The 21,258-nt window shown below is 34.8% G+C and overlaps 2 protein-coding genes and 1 long non-coding RNA gene across 3 annotated transcripts in view; 2 read left to right on the forward strand and 1 right to left on the reverse strand.

The window, feature by feature from the left end:
* Window positions 1-10,611, reverse strand: part of LOC111637641 (reversion-inducing cysteine-rich protein with Kazal motifs-like) — a 25,942-nt gene extending 15,331 nt beyond the window's left edge. The window contains exons 1-5 of the mRNA XM_023383180.1: window positions 10,490-10,611; window positions 2,425-2,477; window positions 2,262-2,345; window positions 1,672-1,708; window positions 1,522-1,604 (exon numbers count right to left, since the gene is read on the reverse strand). Coding sequence (XP_023238948.1) covers window positions 1,522-1,604; window positions 1,672-1,708; window positions 2,262-2,345; window positions 2,425-2,477; window positions 10,490-10,571 — 339 coding nt within the window. The 5' untranslated portion in view covers window positions 10,572-10,611. The remainder of the gene's footprint in view (window positions 1-1,521; window positions 1,605-1,671; window positions 1,709-2,261; window positions 2,346-2,424; window positions 2,478-10,489) is intronic.
* Window positions 10,612-11,667: 1,056 nt separating this feature from the next.
* On the forward strand, window positions 11,668-12,782 carry LOC111637643. The gene is made up of 3 exons (XR_002758725.1): window positions 11,668-11,814; window positions 12,330-12,380; window positions 12,661-12,782. It is a non-coding gene; the product is annotated as an uncharacterized LOC111637643 (long non-coding RNA).
* Window positions 12,783-13,599: 817 nt separating this feature from the next.
* The window catches only part of LOC111637642 (myosin-13-like), a 27,086-nt gene continuing 19,427 nt past the window's right edge, over window positions 13,600-21,258 (forward strand). Inside the window, exons 1-3 of the mRNA XM_023383181.1 lie at window positions 13,600-13,645; window positions 15,032-15,141; window positions 16,508-16,579. Of these exons, the coding sequence (XP_023238949.1) occupies window positions 13,600-13,645; window positions 15,032-15,141; window positions 16,508-16,579 (228 nt within the window). The remainder of the gene's footprint in view (window positions 13,646-15,031; window positions 15,142-16,507; window positions 16,580-21,258) is intronic.

The following is a 21,258-nucleotide window of genomic DNA, read 5'->3' on the forward strand; positions in this document are numbered from 1 at the left end:
AATGAAAACAATTTTTTCAGCATTTGTTGATAGCAAACGATTGCGCTTTTCCTCATAAACTATACCTGCTTCTGAAAATAGCCTCTCACTATATACACTACTGCTGGGAGACGATAGATAAATCTTAGCGAATTCTGTCAGGCTTGGATACTGTTTTGCGTTTGCTGACCACCACTTGTAAAGGTCTGCCGTCCAATCTAGGCGAACAGTTTTCATATAAAGTGATACAGTGATATTTTTTAGTAATAATTAGTAACGCAATTTGATGTAACAATGAACAAATAATGCATGTTGTGACACGATCTACTCGCAAATAAAACAAATGTGCCCGCAGTGTCGCCACCGCACCCACTGTAATGTATCAGGTCGTAACATATCACCCGCGAAATGTACACACATTTTGTCGAACATTCAGCCGCCGAATATTCGGCGCTTCGGCCAAGAGCGTAGCCGAATGTTTGGTATTCGGTATTCGGCAAAATCACTATTCGTGGCATCACTAATAAATATATCCAAAGTCATATATATACTGGGTCTATCAGGAAAATGGGCAATTAGCATATACATAAATAATTATAAGAATGTTTACCTTAAGAGTTTCAATATATTGTGAACAATCTTCATAACCCACACTCATCACTTACAAAATATTGAAACTCTTAATACAAAAATTCATGCATTCCTGAAAATACGTTGCGACACTCTACGCTTAACACACTTGAAGATATGAAAAGTATTTGTGCATAAATGAGAGTCACTCATGCAATATCATCTTCAAAACATAAATGGCAAAATATGTTTGAAATTTTCTAAATAAACATTTGTTAATAAATATTCAAAAGTTAAAAACAATGTATTTATAATCCTTACAGGATGGAAAAACTGTTATTACAATTTGGCTATAAAATTAACTGCAGCTTATTCTTTTTATTTGAATATTTGTTCTATTTTCATGTTTATTTTGTATTTATATATGTTTTGTTCCATATTCTTAAAATTTGTAATGGTTTTTGGCTGAGATTGGCACAAATGAGTAATAAACATTTGCAATTAAAACTTTTAAAGTATGTTTGGCTTCCCTAACAAGCCTGCAAGAATAATAAATATCTATTTGTAATTGTCCATTTTCTGTCCTGATCCTGTACATAAGTAGTAAGTTAATAAAAGACATAATTGGTAGATAATGTCAGACTTGCAAAAAATATGAATTTGAGTCATGCTCAATGAAACATTTCTTTCAAATGTTTTGAAATTATTTATATTAACTTTAATCATTCAATTTCCAGTATATAACAACATTGGTTCTTTAAGTGAGAAATTATGCAATAATTATCTAAAGCATTAAATTTATGAGTTATTTTTCAATAATTTAACAATTCAGCAATTTTGTTTGGCTTATTTAACTTAAAAAGTGAACCTTATTTGGAATTCTATCAAAAATGTTTTTCTGTCTTTCCATAAAAACACCCTAAATAATACTAAACAAGACTAGACAAAGTCTCATAAACAATAATTCATTACTTCGAGACACTGCATCTGGCACACTTGAGTTTTAGGAAGATGACAACAGGAACGACCATACCATCTTTCCCCTTTATCTATTCCTATAATAAAAATCAAATTGTCATATTTATACATAAAGGAATTCATATTCAAAAACTAACATCTTACTCTGCAGTGTTCTGTTCATACAATTCCAAAAGAAAGTCTATAAAATATTTGTTATGATTATTAAATATAAAAAATCATAAATCTCATTGGATAAAGATTAAGAAAGATTACCCATGTTTCTCCACAACTGGCATGTAAATTTCTCATTTTGAATTTTCTTTCTNAATGTGAAATGTATAAATTACAAAAGGTTTTTAAGGAGAAAGTATACAAGAAGACGAAAGTCCTTACCTTGACCGTTAACAATTTCTACAGGTGTAAACAAAAATATAACAAGTGTAAACAGTTCGATTTTATTCCTATTAGAAGCCATGAGTATCTCTTTCGTGTTTACAAGAAATTTGAATATCTTGTATTTGTTAACCGACGACGATAAACGAACCGCTCGCCGTTGGCCGAAGAAATAGCGAAGGAGATAAGAAAATTATCAAAATATCCATCGAAATCGCGGTGAGTAATAGTCAGATAAAAATGTACAAACGATACGACGAGAAATTATAATTAATTTAAAAATTGTTCTTGATTATTAAATATAAAAAATCATAAATCTCATTGGATAAAGATTAAGAAAGATTACCCAAATTTGGTTCCCATGTTTCTCCACAACTGGCATGTAAATTTCTCATTTTGAATTTTCTTTCTTCTGGATTTAGAGCCATATTCATTAAGGAAATCTAAAATAAATTATATTTAATTGAATAGATTATGCTTTTTCTAATCTCAGACAGACACCATTCAGTCAACAGTCAATACCTCCTCGCAGTCACGTCGACATTTTCCCGTGACTTCCGAGCAACATTCTGGAACTGTACAAAAAAATTATTTAGGAATAATAAATATTTAAATCATAATTTAAATTTAAAATCAAATAATTACTTTTAAAAGTTAAATCACTGCTTTTGTTTTTGGTGATTCAAAACATTTTAAAAAAATAAAACTTTTAGCACAAGTATTTTTCAAAATAAGATAAATAATAATTCTTCAGATATGACAGAAGATATGTTACAATAGTTTCTCTTAAATAAAGTAAAAAACTTTTGTAAAAAAGTGAAGTTCTTAACATAATAATAATAACTGCACCTTCCAATATAAACTTCAATAACTCAATATAAACACAGAACAATGCTTTATTATAGAAAAATTATATAAAAGCACTAATATTTTTAGACAGATTTATATTCTAGGAAATGTAATCTAAAACTAAAACATCCTAATGTCTACAATGCTCAGTGAACTGAAATTAATTAATTTTGCAATCATTTACCTGCAAGGCTACAACACAATTCAGAGAACCAAAGCAATAAAATTAAATAAATTACATCTCAACAATCATATAATACATAAAAGTCAAATAAAGAAAACCAAACTACATAAATAATGATTCTACATGCCATCAAAAACCACTTCTTACACATTGTACATATTCCAAATTAAAAGATATATATCTAATGAAACAGTTTGAGGTGTAATCAAATGTTAAACATTTATGACACAGATTAAAAACTGTTTAAACATACAGATAACAATAAATATATTATGTTATATAATAATAACCAGACATTAATATTTAAAAATTAGTTTTTATTTTCTGTAAAATAAAACTGCATTAAATTATATCTAAATACCATATCATTAAATAGATTTTACAACAAATTGTTAATATTAATTGAAATATTTTCAGGATAAATTCTGCTGCATCTCTGGAATTAATAACAATAATCATTACACATTTTTTAAATTAAAAAGAAGAATCAAAAAAATATTTCTTTACAGATTCAAATAATTTGTGTAATACAGGAAAAATGTATTTAGCATCGTAAACATTCTTATTATTATTCTTTACAGGATATCTCACAAATCTGGAACATATGAAATTCATTGATGTTTGTTTATTATTTTACTTATAAAGCCATGGGTTAAAGTGAGGATGAATGAATTTAGTTAGTTTGATAGTTGAGGCCTGCAGTCAGTAAGATGGCAGAGTTTAATAGACTGCATCCAGACTGCTGTTTGCAATTGGTGAGGAGTACTGCATCAAGTCATCCTATTATAATAATCATTTGCTTAGAATTAGAAGGATTATAAGATTACACTCTGTTATAATCGTTCCAATCATTGGCGCATCCAGATGGGAGCCAAGATGGCACACCCCAAAGAGAAAAGAAAAACATTAGGAAACAATTTTTGAAAAATTTACTAATTAAAATTGATTTTATATATTTATATTATGTTATGTCTTCTATTTCTGTACTATATGAAGTACTAATTACATAAGGTGGTAATTTTATTTAATTTGCATTTAAATTTTTTTAATCTGTCAACTGCACACATATCCAAAATTAAATTTTGAGTGCACTACTGCTTCCAATTTTTTACATTTCAGAGTATATAGAGAATTATTCAAAAGGCTGAGCAAGGCTTCATTAGAAAGAAAGATTCTTTCTTGTTCTCCAGTTTAGTCATAAATATGTGGATGGAATATAAGTTTATTTCTTTGATTAGAATGAATACTTTAAAATGCAATTGCTCTCAATAGATGCAATCAGTTGCTGCTGCAAGATTCAAGAATAAGTGTACTAATATTTCTCCATAATAATCTAACAGCCAGGTGATTGTGATGCTTATGTCAGTCTAGTCTCTCTATCCATGGGATATACTTTCTATTTAAAACTTTATTATATGAAAATACATCTTGTAAAAATATTTATTTGTTTCATTGTATTATTTCTTTTTCTTGCATTAAAAAGATGAAAACAAGACTTTCATTCCCCAACTTTTCAGAACAATATACAGAATGCGTCAGAAAGACAGAAAGGGTGTGCTTGGAACTTGGATTTACAAGTACCCAAGAATAGAATTTGAAGCTGCTTTGAAAAAGTCATGTTCCAACATTGCATTGGCATTCAAGATAACATGTAGCATCAGAAGCAACTTACAAATGCAGCGTGAGCAATTTGTTATAAATACAATCGGAAGGCTGCGAGACTGGAGAATCATAATTTCAATATGGTTTTAACACTTGGCTTTGAAATAATTAGTCATTGGTTCCCTGTAATAAAATATTGTTGGCATACAAAAAGAGAAAACAGGTAGCCACCTTTGACTCAACATGTATTTTAAGCACAGCTTAAGATTAATTCAAGTCTTGTTTAGTATAAATTTGGATAATTTTAAGCTATTATATGTTGGAACTGTTGCTTCTTGTCTGGCTTTTCATATTAATTAGTTAGTAGGCTAACTGATTTGTCCTTCTTCCAGACACACCATTGAACATTGGTCTGATAAGTCTGGAAATAAGGGAAATCAAACCATATTCTACATTGTCTTTTCTAATTTCAAATTGATATTTCAACTATACATGTTTTGGGATTCTCTGAAATGCAAGTGTTCTATAAATACTACATACTTAAAGTGTGGTGAAACTGTCACTTGTTTCACAGTTCTAATAGTATTTGCCTGTAGATAGAGGATTTAAATAAGTTTTAACGAGACTAAGGGAGATTATCTTTAGTGTAAAAAGTGAAAGAGCAAAAGACAAAATATGAAATACTGACAGAAATTAGAGAAACTTTGAAGTTTTTAAAAATTAGTATTCCTCCTTGCGGAAATCACCAAAGTATTGTCAGTAGTTTACGGGGGAGAATTTGTTTGTATCCGACCACGGGAAGGGAAGGCGAAGTAAGATCGTCATTTATTTTTCTCCCAGTTATCACAATTGTCCGAAAATATTTCCTACATATTTACAAATGTTTTAACTTATGACCCGACGACTGACGATAACAGGGAATCAAATATAGGCAAATTTTTGCCAAAGTAATACCCTATATATTTTCGACATATGGTAAGAACGGATACCAAAATCTAAAAATCACTCTCTTTATTCTTTTAATAACAGCAATAAAAAAGCACAAAATTGTTGACTGTTGTCAGAAACAAAATCTTAATATACAGTGTAAAGTGGTCTAAAAGTCACTTAATTGGAATGATACGAATGATGCAAATAATCTTTTAGCACAACCATTGTTTCTACTAAAGTAAAAACTGGATCATTTACTACTATTTTCTGTATTATTTTGAAAGTTGAGTCTTAAACAGGCTGCACGTAGCTTTCCTTTAGCACGCTTTGGACAGGGATTGAGTACTTGGTATACTTTACTAGTTTGAATGGCGGATGGTTCATCTTGTTCGGGAGCAATCGCCGACAGTATTAAATCTGTATCCAGTTCAAACGAAAATTCTTGCTCGCATTGTTCTTTGCAGAATTCATGATGCAAAAATAACACTGTTCCTTCTTATTTTCTTTCTTTCCCCGTTGGACGTATGTTTTGCATATTTGTTAATTTGCTTAATCCGTGAACACATTCTTTTAATCCATATTTATGATAAGATCACACAGGTCACATCTCAAAATACTTTCAGCGGTCGGCAGTTTTACACACCGGAAAGTCGTCTTACCGCGTCACTCTTTCCTCACCTCCGGGAACAATGGAATCGTTCTTAATTATTATTTTACATCAAAGGAAATATTCAAATACGAAAAAATCATTAATTGCAAATTTAATATCAGATTTATAAACAGAAATAGAAAAATAAACAAAAGTAATTTAAGGTGTAAATAAAATATAAAAAATAAATTTAAAGCGATACTTTTTATTCGGACGAATGCTCTGGACCGTAAACAATAAATTTTCCTAACACTATTCTTGGTATGATATGACCAAAAGCCTGGGGCGCTCGTGTTTAGTTACACTTTCTGTACATTTTCATGGGCTTCCCGAGAAGGTCCAAGCTTTTAGTTTTGGTCGCGTAATGCCGAGAATAAAGTGAAAGCCGGAAAAATTATTTTTTACCTTTTAGGGCATTTATCTCAACACCTTCCCAGCAGTCATAACAACACGAGAAAGTATTGTTATCGTCTCAAAATTTTACTTCCCTGTTAATTTTCCGGTTGTTATTATATAACATTGTAATCGTGTCACATTTGACCTTCCGAATTTTTCGAATCTCGACGTTTTCAGACTCACTGAACCCCAAAAAGTCAGAAAACTGGTACTGTATCTGCGATGCGTGTATGTGTTTGTTTTGGACTTTTGATACGTTCGTTAATTTAGCGTCTCCGCAATTACGGACGAGCGCTGCATTTGGAAACAACGTAAAAGATAGAAAGAGATGGCGGCGCCTGTAATATCGATAGTATCGTAATGAAGGAATCTATGATTTTAAAATACCGTATGCGATTTTAAAAACAAAATTTAAAAGGATCCCAACTGTAAAATTTAACCTAAAATAGATTGATTCTCTTGTCGACGGATCATTCAATGTAGCTACGAAAAAATGTACACTGTAAACTACCATTCAAAAACTCCAGCAACGGATTGCATCTTCCTCTTGTTCTTTCGAAAGCTTAATTTTGAGGGGAGGTACGGGTTTTATAAAAATAATTGTAAATGCTAATAACGAGTAAAATATTCATATACTCCGAACCTCTCTCTCTCTCTCTCCACCCTGTTGACCTTTAACCACCAGAATTTAATAGCGTTGAATCCACTAATACGCAAACCTTTCTGCAAAATTTCAAAAATCTTCGATGAAAAGCGCAGGATTTATTAAGCCCCAAACAAGGTGAACAAAATCGTGACACACACTAACGTCCATCATACATACAGAAAAAATCCCCAAAGTTTTCTTATCTTTTTTGTTTTTTGCATTTCTGAACACTACCAGCTTTCCCGAGTCAAAAAATGTAAGTCTTTGGGAGGTTATCTTTTGACCGTTTGTCATATTGAGTCGGCGACATTACCTCTCGACGGGAAACTGGCTGTCGAGTTAAAGCCAATAAATCGGTGACTTATTTCGTAAACAGAGCCGGCCGAGGAACGGGATGCGAGACGATTTAATTGTCGCATTCCCGACCTAATTGACAAATCCCCGATCGTGCATGCTGAGAACGACAGAGGGATCGTCCACTGGGGTGACTTCGGTAGGTCATCTTACACCGAGTTCAAAATGAAACTTGGTAAGCTCTCCTTCGGAAAGAGACTTACCAAATTTCTGACTCGGAGAAGTGCAGCTGTGCACAATCAATAATCGGTCCGACCGATTGTGCACAGCTGCGCCTTCTCCGAGTCCGAAAAACGCATTAGACCAAATTTACGGGACCCTCATCCGAGGGAAGGGCTTGACCCGACTCCGGAGGTGAACGGCCAGGACGGGAATGTTCGGTGACCTCGCGGCCCGAATCGTGTCTCTGGAGGTAGACCAGGGACTAATGAAGTTTCAAGGGACCACCGTTCAGACCAATCAAAACCTCGTGATTTCGGGTAGAAATGATATAAAAGCCCGAGGTCCCAAGGACACGGGGAGGTTGAGAGAAAACAGTCCGGTCGCCTCAGCTCGGGATTGTAGGAGCAAAGGCTAACGAACCAAGTACGGCAGAAGAATTTAGGGACCGAACTTCCCGATACGAATTAGGGAATTAACTTCCCCACGGAACATTGTAAACGCCGTAGTCTTGAGCTACGTGGACCTTGCTACCACTTCCTTCTCCAACCGCCGAAAAGGAAAACCCTCTACAACCTACGCGGAAGAACTTTTTTTGGTGTGTGACTCACCTGCCCCTGGGAAGGACTCTCTATCGTTTGGTACAGTACGTTATCTTTTCGAAGGACAGACCATTGTTTCTATTGTACTCGTAAGCATGTTCTAAATAAACGCGTTAAATTTGTAAATACGGTTCTGTGTGGGTCATTTTGGCAGCCTATCGCTCTGGGGGACCCGGGATCGAATCTGGACGGGTCAAGGAATCTCCAGGAATTTTTCGGAGGTGGTTCTTTCGGATAAGTCGGGCCCAGTCCCTCACCACCCAGTCACCCCATTGTGGGCCTGACCGAACCCATAATGGGCCTGCTAGAAGAAGCCCACAGGGCGGAAAGAGTATTAAAAAAATCCTAAGGCGAGTGGCGTGGGGCCTAAAACCCCACACTGGTGTCAATCCTCGGAAACCTCACAGTACTTTCCCTCTGTGATACATAGCAGTCGTAAGATAAAAAAATTGAACATGACGCTTATATCGCGGTGTACACTAATGTGCTCTTTCACAACTTCTACATTTTCATTCACGAAACAATATAATGGATACTGAAACGCAATTATCTGAATCAAGGACGACACAATGTTACTTACTAATATAAACTATTACCGTGCTTACTAGCTAATATGGTTTGGGAGCTGCTATTGTTCGCCCTTTGTCTTTACGGTTGTATTTATGGGTGGGTGTTTGTTGGCACTTATTTCGGGATGAGTTAAAGATTAATTAACGAAATATGGCGTGATAACTTGTATACGCGAACATCGCAATACGCTATTAAACTTTAGTGATTATAGGTTGAGAGGAAGATGGAAGTCACGTATCATATTTCGAGTGTTTTCTGACTTAATGAAAATTTTACTTGTTATGGGCATTTACGATATTTTTAGGAGCTTATTTCTACCTTCGAAACCAAGCCTTTCTTCCCTCTTTGTAAAATGTTTTATAAAGTAGTTATTAAATGTACAGTACTGTACATATCGATTTTTATTTCATTGGCGGCAACGGTCCAATATTCTCTGGCTATAGGGGCCCAATGAGATTGCGTGTACAATTGGTAGCGAATCCTACCAAAAACTAGTTTTTCAATTATGACTTACGAAGTGGTTTTTTACGCAGATCCTAGAGGCAAGATTTGGCTACGCGGCTATCTTTATCCTTATCTTAGCGATTTGTTAAGCAGCCTGTATTTAAATACTCCTAAACGATTAATTAGTAAATACTTAAGTTATTAAATAGTCCTACATCCGATGGGCGGATTTAAGACTATTAAAATACACGAACTTTTTTATTTTAAAATAAGCTTATACGGGAAAAAACAAATACATAATAAATTTACTATAAAAGTTAAAATATATAAAACTGAATTTATTGTTATTTACAACAACCACTTTCCAGAAGGCACATTTTCAAATAGGCGTGACGTTTATACGCAGCCCACCAGTGGCCAAGCGGTTCCGCTTCCGGAACGCTGGGAGTTCGGGTCGCGGGTCGGCGCCTGGTGGGGACAGGCTGGCAGGTGGAGTTTTCGAAATTTCTCTACGTCCGTAATCCCCAGATATGGGCCAGTTACATTTAAAAAGACCTCCCGGAAGGCATTATTCCCGCGTAACGACCATCATAAGCGCATACAACTACTATTACGTGATAATTACGTCACACTTTACCACGGAGCGATATAGCTTAGAACCCGATGCCCACCCAACTAGCCGATACAAAAGAAGACAAACGTCTCCTCGTTTAATATAAGCATTGATTATACTTTAAATAGTTAACACATTTTATAGCTCGACTACAGATCTAAAACCCGCAAAAATGTGTAATATAAAAGTAAATAGGCCATATTAAAATTATTTTATAATATTATGTAGCCTAAAAATATTCGCCATGAACTCCGCATAAAAATATGATATTTTTACTTGTAGAAAAACTGTTAAGAATATTCCTTTATTAAATAAATTCATTATTTACATAATTTTATAAGACAATAGGTTATTATGTTTCATTATCTATAACAAAGTTTATCAGAAATCTTTGTACCGTAATATTTTCGATAGCAAAACCACGGATATTTTACATTCTCGGAGTATTTACGTTTAACATTTAAACATTTACCAAATAAAGTCCCTAAAATAAGTTTATAGGTTCAATTACGATAATTTAAAAATGTGAAATGTATAAATTACAAAAGGTTTTTAAGGAGAAAGTATACAAGAAGACGAAAGTCCTTACCTTGACCGTTAACAATTTCTACAGGTGTAAACAAAAATATAACAAGTGTAAACAGTTCGATTTTATTCCTATTAGAAGCCATGAGTATCTCTTTCGTGTTTACAAGAAATTTGAATATCTTGTATTTGTTAATCGACGACGATAAACGAACCGCTCGCCGTTGGCCGAAGAAATAGCGAAGGAGATAAGAAAATTATCAAAATATCCATCGAAATCGCGGTGAGTAATAGTCAGATAAAAATGTACAAACGATACGACGAGAAATTATAATTAATTTAAAAATTGTTCTTGATTATTAAATATATATACAGTACATACAACATACTGTACAGTACAGATTTACTGTGGATGATCTTGCTGGGAACAACGAAAGGGAAAAGATTATATGTAAAATATGTCTTCGTTTTTGTATTCCTTCTTCCGACTCATCCTTTATTTTGTACCGCACGCTAGAGTCGGAAAAAGGTAAGAAAATGCCCCCGGCATAGGCACTTTTCGCCTAAGGTGTGACTATGCAGACGCGTGCGAGCGAATTTTCCGAGCGAGCGAGAATACATAGCGAGAAGAGGCGAGACGCGATAAATATGAAAACCTGTCAGATATGTGCGAGAACCAGAAATTCGCTCTCGCTAGCGTTATTTCTCGCTTCTCGTTTGTGCATGATTTTCCTTTGCAATAACTAAATCGCTCGCAACCTCTCGCTCGCTCTACATTCGCGTCTGCATACTCGCACCCTAACGGCGCCTTCGTTTTAATCAAAAATAAAACAAACGAATAATCCAAATAATATTTTACAAAAAAATAACGCGATTTCGTGTAAAAGATTAAAATTATTCAGAATTATTTTTTGAAAACTCGACTTAATTCACGCGACTCCGTAACTTCCAATCAAAAGCGATAAAGTATAATGCTGTTTCTGTTATCCAATTATATGTCGCGATACGTTACTTCGTTTCTCGAATAAACGGATAAGAAAATTTTAATTTTTTTTTTTCACTAAAAATTTACTTAAATACAAAATAATTAAATAATACACGAACATTAAAAAGTTTCGTCCTTTATACTTAACCACAACGTCAAAAAGAAACAAAACAGACGATAAAAATCATAGCGCCGCCTGCCAGTTTATAACTTCGATCGGAATTAATAATTTTTTGATAGCGAAGAATGACTTTCTTTTTAAAGCTTTTTAATATATTATTGTTTGCGAAGATTAAATTATGCTAAAAATATATAACACAGACGAATACACTCGTGTTTATTTAAAAAAAGAATTATATATCGTTCTTCCGAACTAACGGACGAGAGGACGTCAACCGGCCCGGGTATTTTTATCCTTTTTATTTATTTGAAATGAAACAGAATTTAAATGCTCTTTATTAAATATGTCGAGGATAATCGTTAGATTTCGTTAATTTTATATCAAGTCAGTTATATCTTAATATCGGTCTAAAATAGCCTTAAACGGTCGACATTGTACCGTACCGCGTCGACCTTTTAACCCTACCGTTACCCTACTTAATTCTTAGTATATTTATAATAAATACTCAACAATAATTATACGGGTAATGCGCTCTTATAGTATAAAAGTTTATTGAGTATTTAATATTATTGTACTATACCAGTCGACCCCCTATAACACTGTTGATTTTTCCGTTTTATATGAGTTCCATGTTGTACGAGTCACTTAGATTTTACAAATACGTGTGCCGGACTGTGTACGGCTCACTTATTTGTAAAATCTAAGTGATTCGTACAACATGGAACTCATATAAAACGGAAAAATCAACAGTGTTATAGGGGGGTCGACTATATTTCTTAAAATTTACTGTTTTTTCAGATATTATTGGCAAGCATTTCGAGATGAGTAACGCTTCGTCGCCCGCCGAACGTAAATATTTGAGTTATATTTTAAAATTCTAACTTCAATGATTTAAATATTAAATATACAATTTTTATTAATTTATCATTGTTTATAATTCTCTGACGTAAATGTAATTCGATGATAACCTATAAATTAATTAACTATGTCTCGTTTTACTCTTTACGTTGAAAATTTCGGCTCGATACTTATTTATTATTTAAAAATATGCCAATATTTAACCAGAATTCTTTAAAATTATAGATAATTTAGCTTTATATCTATTTATATAATCTTTTACGTATATTAGATGCCGAGAGTTACGAAAAGTGCCGGGCCAACTTGCCGTTTCTACAGTTTGAACATATTTCCTTCGAAAGTAAATTATTTGAAATCGTCGAAGAATTGAGATTGAGAAGGGTAAGGAAAAGGCGAAAGTTTTCTTTAATAAATGCTAATACGAATCTATAAAAATATTTGTGTGTAAATGTGTGAATAGGTGCGCGAATAATACGCGGTGGAGAAGATATTTAGCCCTTACTCGTAAATGTAAGGAATACGAGAAAGCTAGGTTATGGAAAACATTCGACTAACACGGAGCATCGCAGAAAAGTTATCTTTTTCCACGTGGAATAGCAATGTGATAAGAGAAAAACTTACTGCTCCACACACCCACACACAAATAAAAAGAAAACCACAGTTACTACATAAAATATTTAAGTTTTAATGATCTTTTAGCCAAACGCAAGCAAAAGGGTTATCAGGTTTTATGAAAAAAAAAAATTAGAGAAAAATAAAGACGTATGCTGATAATTCAGATTAAGATTAATTAACAGGAAAGCTCAACAGATGACGATATTTTGCTAAAAAGAAAACATCCTCGTTTAACAATGAAATAAAATGATTATTAACGTGCAATACTTCTGATTATGATTGATAGTTTATTATTGATTACTTTAATAAATATATTTTTTAGATATTTAAATGATATACAATAAAAATGTGAATTTCTATTTATGAAAATCAACTTGACTCTTTTCACCAATTATAGAGCCACTTAAAATTTTTTATAAATTTTGCTCGAGTATTTTATAAATTTTGGTCGAGTAATCTGCATTGTGTCATCTTGTGTCCTCTACGATGCAGATTTAAATTCGGTGCAGATGTAGATCCGGTCTAAAACATGTTTCTCGTTGGATGAATATTTTTCGAAATATATTCACCGCTAAATTAGCACACCAAGAAGGAGATGTCGTATCGCTGCGAAACTTGGCAAGCAGATAAGACTGAACCAGGTACGGAGGCGATTAGATTTATAGCATGATGGCTCAAGGCGTAATGCCAGCAGAGGGCGTTAAACTGCGTTTCCCTCGGCCTGTAAAACAGCGCGTAGACATCCCGTGTGTACTTGACTCGTTGCAGAGGGAAGCGGGATAATAGTGATGCCTTTACGTCGCAGTCGAAGATTATAGGAACGAATAACCCAGTTTGAAAGGGGAGAATCATCGGGTGGAGAATAACCGTATGGTTATTTCGCCGAATCGCCGGCCACCTAGGCCGTTCTGACAACATTGTGAGGTGGTGTTGGGGGCGATGGATGGAGAGAACGCGCGCACACGGTGTCGAGCCGACCGTATCATTGTCCTCCATCCGGACACGGCTGGAGCCATCATTACGGGTCCCTATGTCTGTCCATATAATTTCGAGGCGCCTGTGTTTCTTTTTGCTCTTTTCATCATGTAGATACTAAGAGGACCTCTTCCAGCAAGCCCATTATGAGTTCGGCCAGGCCCACAATCGGCCGGCCGGGTGGTGAGGGACGGGGACCGATATATCCGGCCAGATTACTCCCAAAAATTTCGTGGAAATTTTTTGACTTATCTGGATTCGATTTCGGGTCCTCCCGAGCGGTAGGCTGTTACCTTGGCCACTCGGCCATCTGAGGCGCCTGGACGGGGGAACATTTGGTATGGCGGTGCCTACGTTTGTAGTAATGTCACTCCCGACGGGATTGGACTGCAACGGAATGAAACCGGGTCTTCTACGTCGACGAATTCAGACAATATAGGAACTGCAGTGGCCATGTTCGTGTCTATAGGCTCTGTGGTGAACTTCAAAATTTTGCCTACGCTTTGAAGCGGCACACTGCTCCCTCAGCTGGTGTAATGGTCTGAGGTACCATCACATACGATGACTGGTCACCAGTGTTGCCGCAATGAAATTTCAAAACGTACCGAAGCGCCTTCAAAAAATGTACTAATTTCCTTCAAAATGTACTAGTTCTATGAATACTTTGTTTGTTTACGTGCCTATATATATATAGTTTATTGTCAAATAATTTAATTTTAAATCTTATTTTTGGAATTTTTTGAAAGCTATTTAAAATTAAAAATATATTTACACATCTATTACTTATTATAAAATAGCATTAAACTTCAATGATTTAAATATTAAATATACAATTTTTATTAATTTATCATTGTTTATAATTCTCTGACGTAAATGTAATTCGATGATAACCTATAAATTAATTAACTATGTCTCGTTTTACTCTTTACGTTGAAAATTTCGGCTCGATACTTATTTATTATTTAAAAATATGCCAATATTTAACCAGAATTCTTTAAAATTATAGATAATTTAGCTTTATATCTATTTATATAATCTTTTACGTATATTAGATGCCGAGAGTTACGAAAAGTGCCGGGCCAACTTGCCGTTTCTACAGTTTGAACATATTTCCTTCGAAAGTAAATTATTTGAAATCGTCGAAGAATTGAGATTGAGAAGGGTAAGGAAAAGGCGAAAGTTTTCTTTAATAAATGCTAATACGAATCTATAAAAATATTTGTGTGTAAATGTGTGAATAGGTGCGCGAATAATACGCGGTGGAGAAGATATTTAGCCCTTACTCGTAAATGTAAGGAATACGAGAAAGCTAGGTTATGGAAAACATTCGACTAACACGGAGCATCGCAGAAAAGTTATCTTTTTCCACGTGGAATAGCAATGTGATAAGAGAAAAACTTACTGCTCCACACACCCACACACAAATAAAAAGAAAACCACAGTTACTACATAAAATATTTAAGTTTTAATGATCTTTTAGCCAAACGCAAGCAAAAGGGTTATCAGGTTTTATGAAAAAAAAAAATTAGAGAAAAATAAAGACGTATGCTGATAATTCAGATTAAGATTAATTAACAGGAAAGCTCAACAGATGACGATATTTTGCTAAAAAGAAAACATCCTCGTTTAACAATGAAATAAAATGATTATTAACGTGCAATACTTCTGATTATGATTGATAGTTTATTATTGATTACTTTAATANTCATTTTTTCGTTAAGGCGTGAAATATTATTTTGTACCGTAAATGGTACTTGAAATATTATAATGTACTGAAAATGTACTAAATATCTAAATGTACTTTCAATTTACTGGAAAGGGCAAAATGTACCAGAAAAGTACAAATGTACTAGGAACGGCAACACTGCTGGTCACCTCTAGTAGTGATTCGAGCGACCAGGTTGGCCCAGCGGTATGCTAGTGGCATCTTGCAGCCAAACATGTTGCCTTTCCTGGCCGCACTCCCAAGAGCTATTTCCAACGGGACAATGCTCGACTACGCACGGCAAGGCTGTCACGGGTCTACCTTCGCCACACTTTTCCGGTCTATTCGGTTTCGATTTCTCATCCATCGAACGTGTATGAATCACCCGGGGTGCTAAATTAGATAACCTGGGAGTTTGGGCGAACTAGAAGACCTCTTGCCAGAACTGTGGTCCGAGATGCCATAGGACCCATACGACACCAGTATTTGCGCTAGAAGTGGGCCAACAGGGTACAAGAACTTCCTTCCATTTGTAGTATTTCCATGAATAAATGACCCTTTTGCTTTCACTTTGTAATCACTTACATATATCACCGTTACACTCACATATGTACAATTTCGTTCGATTCCTGCAACTCTTTCTTGGTGCGCTAATTTTTATGGAAATGAGTGTATTTTTGGAGACTAATTAAAATGCGATACATTGTCTACATATTTATTTTAGTTTTGTTGTTAAATAATATCAAATATAACATTTAGGTATAAAATGTATTGTATTTTCTAAATATATTTCGTTTAATTTAGTAATTTGTTATGTTTATAGGAATGCGATGAAACAAATACGGCAAAAATTCAGCAGTTGATACAAGAAAATTTTGAAATGAAAAAACAACAGGTAACAAACTTTCATATAGTATAACGAAATATTCATTTTTAAATTACTGATTTAACTGTTTTAATAAAGCCAATATCCATGATGCTGTGAAAAGGTATGATTTCAAATACAGTAGAGCATCGATTATCCGACCCCCGATTAACCGTCACCTCGGTTAACCGACCGTCCTAGTCGACAAATTTCAAATGTCCGCTAGTGATGTGGCGCTACAATATTTAGCTATGTCTTGGCTACTTTAATATTATTTTTATGTGTTTTAGCTGGCAACACTAGATCGACCATGAAAGGGAGCCAGTATTTAAACGAGGCTTAATTTTCTAATTTTTAACGATACAATAGCGACGATTATTAATTTTTTTAAAAATTTGATAGGCTTAACATGGAGGAAAATTCAACGCGAAGCAGGTTAATAGCGATATACTAATATACTAATTACATGGGATATAATAATATACTACACTAATAATGGATTTTTTCATACTTTTCGGTTATCCGACTTTTCAATTATCCGACCAACCCCAGTNGTAATGAGTTACGATTTCAATATCTCGTGTGGCGGTATGGGTCTGAATAAATTTCTAAGTCTAGCTCTACTTTTACCATCCCGTGCGGATCGCCGCTTGATGGCCACCACATCTTCACGATGCTCGGACATCTGGCGAAAACAACTTTCTAAGAAAGGACAAAAGGGACTTAGCGGTGCGGGAGGTGTCACTGAATCTATTTTTTGCCGTGAAAATTTCAAAATTTATATTTTGACTGCATTATTTACAGGTCACGTCCGGGCCACTCACAGAAGCTCAGCAGGCCGCAGATTGAGTAAGGTGGGTCTAGGCAGTTAGTTACGTTAACACACTTTCATCCGAGTTTCGTAGCAATTTGTCGAACGGCCTAGGAGTATATAGCGAACAAACATCCTCATTTATATAGAGCGTATATATACATACGCTCTATATAAATGAGGATGTTTGTTCGCTATATACTCCTAGGCCGTTCGACAAATTGCTACGAAACTCGGATGAAAGTGTGTTAACGTAACTAACTGCCTAGACCCACCTTACTCAATCTGCGGCCTGCTGAGCTTCTGTGAGTGGCCCGGACGTGACCTGTAAATAATGCAGTCAAAATATAAATTTTGAAATTTTCACGGCAAAAAATAGATTCAGTGACACCTCCCGCACCGCTAAGTCCCTTTTGTCCTTTCTTAGAAAGTTGTTTTCGCCAGATGTCCGAGCATCGTGAAGATGTGGTGGCCATCAAGCGGCGATCCGCACGGGATGGTAAAAGTAGAGCTAGACTTAGAAATTTATTCAGACCCATACCGCCACACGAGATATTGAAATCGTAACTCATTACATGTCATAACTTGTTTGTTTTGCTTGTGTCGTGCGACTCTATAATTGTTAAAGTACCTTAAGAGTTATAATTGATTAAACAATAAATCACACTGAATTAGCGACCATTTTATTTGAGAAACTGTAATTTATAATTACTATCAACCATGTCAGGAGTGTCTTCCAAATACAAACGAAAAAATGTCTGACGAAAATAGATTGTTTCGAGAACAATCTATTTTCGTCAGACATTTTTTCGTTGGGAAGCTGACTATTTTGTAGTGTAACACAAACACGAATTAGCAACTTGTTTGATCTGTGATGAAAGTGTTATATAAGAAAATATAATATTGCTCGTCATTTTAACACTAAATACAAATCATTAATGATATTTTCTTTCGGGATCTCTCACAAGACGCGAGAAATTGGCTATTTTTAAAAATATCATTGCAACATCAACAAAATATTACGTCTGTGGCAATAGCGCAAGATGCAGCTGTAATAAAGGTATCGTATGAAATTTGTTATATATTTGGTAAACATATGAAACCGTTTACTGATGCTAAAATTGCGATGGAATGTTTTTAAGCGCTTCCAATATACTGTTTGATAAATTCAGTAATAAAAATCAAGTACCGTGTTTCCCCGAAAATAAGACATCCTCAGAAAATAAGACCTAGCACAGGTTTTGCTGAATTGCAAAGTATAAGACCTCCCCTGAAAGTAAGACCTAGCAAAGTTTTTTTTAGTCGTAACGGTCATCGACAGATGGTTGAAAGTGGGCGTTGGCTTTTTGAAAGTACAGCCACTGATTGGTCAGCAGACAATCACGCCACACGGCATGATTTGCATAAGACTATAGCTTGGGTATCACAGATTTGCATAACGTTACGGCTGGTGATCGCTAATTGGTCGGCCGGGAATCACTCCCCAAACATTTGCATAGCGCTACGGTTCAGTAAGCATTAATTGGTCATCGAGCCCGATGTCGAGGCTATGAAAAGGTTAAGTTGTAGCGAGAGTGGGAAATCCACTCCAGCACGGGAAATTCATAAGTTCAATTCGACACGACCGGATATACGTCACTCTCGTTTAAGTTAGACTTGGGAATTTTTTTGTTCAACAGTAAGAGCCTGTACACACTAGGCGTTTTTAAACGCGCGTTTAACGCCGAGCGTTAGTTCGGCGTTAGCACTGGCTCAGTTTGGAAATGGACGTGAAAGTAATTGATTGTGTGTGCTCGTTTTGCGTCGCTATAAGGCAGCACATATATTTCAAAGCGCCCGCAAAACGTGCGTTTTAACAAAAATCTATAAACGCGCGCTTGGCTAAAAGCGCGCGTTTGAGTGTGTACGCCTACATAGAACTCTTGGTTCTTTAAAACGCGCGTTGAAAAGCGCCTACTGTGTACAGGCTCTAAATGTGAATTCTTCTTCATGGAAAATAAGACATCCTCTGAAAATAAGACCTAGTGCCTCTTTAAGAGCAAAAATTAATATAAGACACTGTCTTATTTTCGGGGAAACACAGTAATTTCGGAAATAAAAAAAATCCAGCTTTCAAATTCTACCCGTGTTTGACGTATTAAAGATATGGCAAACCGTATTTGTGATAACAAAATTGACGACTTGAAAAACTGCAGGTTTTTTAGTTTAGGTTTTGACTCTAGCACGGATATTTCACCAACATCACAGTGCTTGGGTTTTGTTAGATATTGAACGGAACAAAATTCAATTTGCCAAGATGTTTTGAAATTTCTTCCAATGAAGGACCAGACCAGAGGCAAAGATTATCTCGATACTATTTACAATTTTCTAGAATAGAACAAGGTAGTTATTAAAAAATTAGTTTGCGTGTGTACCAATGGCAGTCCTTCAATGACTGGATCCGAAAATGGAATTATTTCTCTACTGAAACAGAATTATGATTTGAAAAATCTAAGAACATTTCATTGCATCATTCACCGGGAAAACTTGGTTTGACTTGGTATTGCTAATCTTAAAGTAGATATTGTGATGAAAACTGCCATGAATATAGTGAATTATATCCGAGCACGAGAAATGAACCACAGAAAGTCTAAAAGTCTTTTAGAGGAATTGGGTAGTGAATATAGTGATGTTCTTTTACGTGTAACTCGATCTGTTGGCTTAGCGGGAGAAAAGTTCTGGAAAGGTCTTTTTCTTTGAGAAAAGCAATAATGCAGTTTTTACAGCAAAATAATAAAATTTACAGTGAACTGCAAAATAGTGAATGGTGGTGTATTGAAGCGTTTGTATGCGGCATTACAGAGAAGCTTAACAGTCTCAATACCAGTTTACAGGAAGAAAATAAAATAATTTCACATATGGCGAATAAAATATTTGCATTCAAAGAAAATTAAACATTTATTACGAAGAAACACAAAACAAAATTCTGCGAAATTTTCCAAACATGATCAAAGCTAAACAACACGGTATTAATATTTCTCCACAAAACTATACAATTTTTCAAATTATTTAACTGCGCTATCCGAGAAATTTAAACACAGATTTTATGATCTAAGAAAAATAAAAAAATACGCTGTTGCTCATGGAAAATTCTTGGTTTTTAGAACCAGTAAGAATATCAGAACTGGCTGATATATTTGCACGTAATTACGCGGAGCTATTTGACGAATTTATTGAGAGAAAGAACAATACACACTCGGAAGCTATTTTTAAAGAAAAGAGAGCGAAAAATAATTACGTTGACTTCTGGAAAATAGTAACAATATAAGACTGTAAAAAGGTGCGTTCAAATTTTACTTACGCATCGACGTATCTATGTGAAACGTCATACTCATAAATGAAATACGCAAAGAACATATATTGAAACCGACTTACTGATTCACATCTGGATGCCGTTTTACGAGTAGCATGCAGCAGTTACAAGCCTGCTTTAAATGAAATTGTGAAAAAATACAGTATTGGTAATATCAACGGTCAGAGCCGTAACTAGGCAGGTGCAACAGGTGCATTCGCACAGGGCCCACTTGGAAGGGGGGGCCCAAACTGCTGTTCACAAGAAATTATTGTTTTAAATCTTAAATTTTTCCTCCTTTTTATTGGCGATTACATTTTGCCTTATTTAGACCCTAGATGTCTGCTCACCAGTGTTCCCAACCGTGGCGACTTTTAGAGGGACGTAGGGAGATAGCGGAGACCGCAGACAAATCAGCAAAACTTTTTAAATTTTGTTTATTTATTTTTTGAGAAATTTAAATTTATGTTTATAGTTTTCAAATTTATAGATTTTTCTCTACTTTATAAAGCTCTCTGGCGACGACTAATATTATTACGATATACAAAACTGTATTTCTAGATTTTT

The sequence above is a fragment of the Centruroides sculpturatus genome, unplaced genomic scaffold (genome assembly GCF_000671375.1).
Source record: "Centruroides sculpturatus isolate CEXI.00-Female unplaced genomic scaffold, Cexi_2.0 scaffold1054, whole genome shotgun sequence".
Classification (NCBI taxonomy): Eukaryota; Metazoa; Arthropoda; class Arachnida; order Scorpiones; family Buthidae; genus Centruroides; species Centruroides sculpturatus.